The following is a 6,000-nucleotide window of genomic DNA, read 5'->3' on the forward strand; positions in this document are numbered from 1 at the left end:
TCTTTTTTTTTTTTAAGTTTAATATTTCAACTTTGTAAGTGTAAATATTTTGGGCCATTCAAGTTCCATGCAAATCCTTTTTTTTTTTTTTAAAGAAACACTGTCTTTAAAAATCATATATCCTAAGATTTTTTAGTAAAAACACTAAATCAGAATAAGCAGGTATAAGTTAATCAGTAAATTGAAAATCTAAATCAGGAGCTATTTCACAGACCAGAAATTACATATAATAGTTTGATTTTAGTGCTGGCAAAATGCTGCCTCATAGTCCCTTGTAGATAAAATAAATTTACATTTAATATGTTACTTACACTGTTAACATATATCATAATGTATTTTGAAGTGTGATTAAAGGTTTTTTAATTCCAACATTGTTGTTTATGCTGTTAATTTGGGGGATAGAGTATTTTTTGTGTGTAGGATACAGGGGTACCAGCTTCAGAATAGCTCCCATCCAGACCTTCATAAATGCTGCTTCCCGTGTATGGGAACTTCCCAATGTGTTTATTTCTGCTCATCTTTCAGGTCTCAACTTAAAAATTTCTCTCTCAGGGAGGCATTGCTTGCCTCACCACTCTGGGTTTAATGCATATGTTCCCATGGCACCCTACACCTTCTTCTTTCTCATAACATTCATCACACTTTATTGTAATTCTGAGTTTCCTGTCTGCCTTTCCTACTAGACCTTAAGCTCCTCAATTACATGGATCCTCTCTGTTTTATTCACCACAGTATTCCCACTTCCTAGCACAAAGTGGGCACTTTGTTTAATGAATGAATGAAAGGCTGAATTACATGGAATTCCGAGTTAGTAGAATATAAATTGATAGGATCGCATTTACCTATCAGGCTGAATGGTTTGGTTTCGTTAGGTTTAAATCTTGCTGTATTTTTTGTCTTTGTTCCAGGGCCGAAATAATATGTTTCATACATTATTAATGTTTCTCTACATCATAAAGACCAAAGAGTCAGGAATGCTTGGGTAAGTACTTATGCTTTAAAAATACAAGTACTTAACTTATATACTGTTTTCCTTATGTTCAGATGCTGCAGAAGGCAGCATCATATACTGAAGATTTGTGGACTGAACAGTAAGAGATATGGCTTCTAGTACTAGCTCAGCCCTGTCACTAACCAGCTCTGCCATCTTGAGCAAGTCCATTACAGTAATTCCTTGGAACCTCCATTTCCCCATTGATAAAAAGGCAATTTGACCACATCATTGGCTTTACAGCTGTGTCCCCCAGAGGAACAACCCTGATATATCAGGCTCTTGCCACTTTAAAATTTAAAAACAAAAACAAAACTGGAGTTCTATTTATTCAAGCTATCCCACTTCAGACACAAAGCCTTCTGCAAAATGTTTACACTTTCAGAGAGACTAAGTCAGCACCAGTTCCATAATATTGTTAATTGGGATGGAAAAATGGTCAGTTGAAATTGTTTACTTTGTTTATTCTAAATACTTAGTAATGAAGCTCACATACTGTTACAATAAACTCAAAATTGCTGTCTTGTTATTTAGATGATTTGAAATTTTAGTCCTTCAAATAATATTTGTAGTAATTTGAAGTAAATGGACCTCAGCTAATGCTGGGTAAATCTGGTAATGCAAGGACTGGAAGTCTGAAAATCTGTGTTCTGGGTCCATCTCTGCCTGCACTGTGTAACCTGAGGTTAAAAAAATGTAAAGGGAAGGGCTGAATAGAAAACATCAGGGGTCTGTTCCAGTTTGGTATGCATGCTTCTTTTCAGTTTTATAGGTGCCCTGTTTTATACAGGTTCTGGAACTCCACTGTCCAATACAGCAGCCGCCAGCCACATGTGGCATTGAGCATTTGAAACATGATTAGTCCAAATTGAGATGGGCTGTCAGTGTAAACTACACAGACTAGAATTTGAAGACCTAGTACCAAAAAAGAAAAAGTAAAATATCTCTAATAATTTTGTATATTGATGACGTTGAAATAATGCGTTGGATATACTGAGTTAAAGAATATTTATGCTACCATGGCTCTTTTTTCTTTATTTTTTTAATTACAAAAATAATGCATGCTCAATATAGAAATATTTAAACAATATAGCAGTGTATAAACTAGACATTGAAAACTCCCCTCTGATCAACTCTCTCTTCTGATCAACTCTCCCTCGAGGTATCCATTGTGTTAACAGTTTCAGGTGTGCATTTTTAGACTCCTTTCTGGAGAAAGTTGATTTTTTTTTAGTTTTCATTTTGTTTAAAAATATATTGTACCCAAACATATTACTCTGTGACCTGCCTTTTAATCTTATGGTATATCTTGGATATTCTTCTGTGTCAGTAAATACAGACTTTTTTCCTAAATTTTCTAGCAGTATTTAGAAAGATATACATGTATTAGAAAGATGGAATGTGCTATAAATATATTGTTTTGTAATTCTTAACAGTGTTTCTGGAAGACTATTTTGAAGTGAGGAATTAACTTAGAAATATTTTAAATAAATAATGAATTTTTGGTTTTAATTGAAAATTTATCTTTTCTCTAAAAATCTAAATTGATACTTGATACTTAAGTGATTTGTCATGACAGCATGAAGCTTGTGTTGAGTACCATATATAGTTTGTCATATACATAAAAATGTAAAATCTGTAAAAGTATTGGATTGGCCAAAAAGTTCATTTGGGTTTTCTGTAACATCTTAGTGGGGCAGTAATTTACACAGAGACCCAAAAGAATTGGTATAATATTTAAAGTGCTTATCTTCTCTGAATGAGGAACTTACATGTGGAAAATGAAACATTTTAGACTAAAACTAATCTGTGTTTTATTTATTTGGGATTTTTTTTTTTAACCAAGGGCAAAGTCTTTGAAATTAACTTAAAATATGATTAATCTTTTTAATACATTTTGGAACAATCAAATGTTAAAAACTGCTGTCCTATACCTTAAAGGAAGGAAATTTCCTTTGCTTAAAGGAAATAAGCAAGTGGCTCAAGTATAGACCATTTGGAATCATGCCCATAACACAGCAGTTTAATACAAATCTATTATCAGTTCAATGCCACATATTTGTGCGGTAGTGGAATGAGATGAAAGTTTTACATCCAAAAGGGAAAAAAACCTAGACAGAATTGACTGCACAGTAATTTGTGTCCTGTTCAGTAAAAGACACCATAAATAAAGTTTAAAACTAAATGACAAACTGAGACAAAGACTTATAATTTCAATATTTAGAGCAAAGCCAAGTTGATATCCATCATGTATAAGGAGCATATACGTTAATTAGAAAAGAAAAATATAAGAAATGGTCAAAGACACGAGAGACTTTCATAGAAGAGTGTCGTGCAGATGGTTAATGAACATGAAAAGATGCTTAGTCTCATATACAATCAAGCCAGAATTAAAACATTTTTTCTATCAAATTGAAATTTATCATTTGCAGTGTTGGTGAGGGTATGGAGAAATGGGAAAATATAGTTGATGAAATGACCTTTTTTGAACAGGTAAAATTCTCTAAGAGGCCTAGCATCTCTAACTCCTCAATTTTTAAAAATTTAATTGACACTTTTACTTAAATCCTACTTGCTAAAATTGTCCTGTTTAACTCTATCTGTTGTAATAATTCTTGAGGTCCACTGAAAAATTAATTTTCAACACTCCATAAGTCCATTTATTCTAAATTTGGGTTTTAAGCACAGTTAAGAAAGTAATTACTGTTTCTGGAATTCACCTGATAAACCATGTGTAACATAACATTTCAGAAAAGCACTAAATGTTAATTAAACATGTACCCCTTGTAAAGACTCCTATTTTAGTTATTTGAAAAAAGACCTTAAATGCTGGGCAATCAATTCCACTAAAACTTTTTTTTTTCTCTTTATAGGAGAGTTAATCTTGGTCTATCCGGTGTGAATATTTTGTGGATTTTTGGCGAGTAGTGGGTCATTTAATTCCAAACTTTTGGACTTCATTTGACTGAATCAGAAGTTGAATCTAAGTATCTCTGAGTCACTGCCTCTTCTGAAATAAGATACATATGTGTATGTTACAGACTTTAGATTTAACAAAAAATTAGCTATTATGAAACTTCTTTGTAAAAGTATGCCCTATATCTTCTACACCAAGAAACATTACTTTATCATTTCAGGAAAAAACTGCAATCCTTCAGATTTTTGTTGGCCAAAACAGTGCAGTTCCCCCTTGAGTCCTTCTTCACTGTAACCCCCCCAAATAAGAATCATCTGCCTGATTCCTCCCCACAAAAATTGTTTTTTCAGTTGAGTTATTTAGTATAATTTTTTTAAAAAAGCAAATTGCTTATTTTTTTTAGTGTTTATATTACCCCAGTGTTCAACAAATTAACCCAAGGCCCATATTTAAAGAAATGAGATAAACTTTTAAGTAATAGTTCATATGCATTTAAAAAATATTATTGGAAGAGGTTTGACGGTATTAATGTTTAAAAAGTCAACTCTTGATGAAGTTCACAGTCTTGAACATGGTTTGAAAGATGCTGCCTGATCTTCCTTCTGCCCCCCTTGCCCCTGCCTCCACTCCAGTCTTGCCTTGCCCCTCTCCTTCCATGCCCCAGCCACACTGGCCCTCTCTCAGCTCTCATCCCAGGGCCTCCGTGCACTCCCGCTGCCTGAGACACTCCGGCCCCACTCTAGCCAACCCTCCTCAGCACCCTTCTAGGCTCTGCCTAAATGTTGCTTTCCCAAAGAAGCTCTCCCTTCCCCCCACTCCTTCCATTCCCACCTCCCGCAGATCCCCTGACTGTTTTCTCTCTTGGTACCTTTCACCTTTGCTTCATATCACCGACCATGGTTTGAAATCACATAGGCACGTGCATTTCTTTATATGTCTCTCTAAACCTGTGCTGTTCAATACAGCAACACCTGAGGCTGTTAAGCACTTGAAACACGCCTAGTCCAAATTGCGATGCGCCGTAAGTGTAAAATCACACCGGTTTCAAAGACTTGATAGGAATAAAAGACTGTAAACTAAGAAATAAACAACTATAAAAATAAAAAGTCAACTCTTGGGTTAAATTTAGCTGATAGAATTAAACTATTAGGTCTTAGTTAAGAGGCTGAAGACATCAAGAAAACAATTGTCTTGGTTTTAATAACTCAGTTTCACTGTTCCATAATATTGTATTGAATTCCCTTTAAAATCATATGATATCTGTTTAAATTTTTTAGATATGTTCAAAATATCTGGAAAGTATGAAATAACCAAGTTTGTAAGTTTTGCTTGACTCTCCATCTTTATTATCTTACATGTATATGTAGTATATCTAAGGCTAGTTAGCAATTGCATGCATTTTTTGGGTTGACATGTTACTAGAGACTGCTTTACCTGGAAACAACTAAAACTAGTATTTTCTCAATAACTCCGTGTCATTATTACATATGCAGCTCATTTTGTGTAATTTGTAAATCTTGTTCCTGTTTTTTAAAAGTCAGATGTCCAAAGGAAAGGAAGTTTCTATCTTTTAACTGCTTTTGATGTATGTTAAATTTGTTTGTTATGATAAAATACCAATTAAACATGTTAAATATAAGAACATGTAAAAATCGAAGTCTCCTGTTTCAGAAGCTGGTGTGTCTACTTCACAATTACAAAGAATAAAAAATGTGTCATTTCTTATATTAAAAAAAGTTTATGTGTCAGAAATGCAATATACAGTAAATATTTCACGTAAAAAGACTAGGGGTACACATTAAAAAGAAAAGATACTTTGTTTGCATACTAAGGGTGGTGTGGGTCACTATACTCTGGGTGGCTTTCATTTATTAACTTGTCTTCACAAATGTTTGAGCCAGCATATACTTACTATAGCTTTTATTAAAAATACTTTGATGAATTAGTTTGAATTCATACTTCAGGAAGACAGTGCACTGCAAACATGGTAAATTTTTTGGTCCTTGTGTTAAAATTAGTAAATATTTCTCACAAGTTTTTATTTTCTTTGCTTGACTCATCCTTGTGGGATCAAATCCACTAATCTTCTAGA

General features: G+C 33.6%; 1 protein-coding gene across 2 annotated transcripts in view; it reads left to right on the forward strand.

Moving 5' to 3' along the window:
* The window catches only part of TMEM209 (transmembrane protein 209), a 28,963-nt gene extending 23,342 nt beyond the window's left edge, over nucleotides 1-5,621 (forward strand). For both annotated transcript variants that reach the window (XM_033432462.2, XM_033432463.2), the window contains exons 14-15: nucleotides 909-982; nucleotides 3,865-5,621. In XM_033432462.2, the coding sequence (XP_033288353.1) occupies nucleotides 909-982; nucleotides 3,865-3,919 (129 nt within the window). In that variant the 3' untranslated portion in view covers nucleotides 3,920-5,621. The remainder of the gene's footprint in view (nucleotides 1-908; nucleotides 983-3,864) is intronic.
* The last annotated feature ends 379 nt before the right edge of the window (nucleotides 5,622-6,000 follow it).

The sequence above is a fragment of the Orcinus orca genome, chromosome 9 (genome assembly GCF_937001465.1).
Source record: "Orcinus orca chromosome 9, mOrcOrc1.1, whole genome shotgun sequence".
Lineage (NCBI taxonomy): Eukaryota > Metazoa > Chordata > Mammalia > Artiodactyla > Delphinidae > Orcinus > Orcinus orca.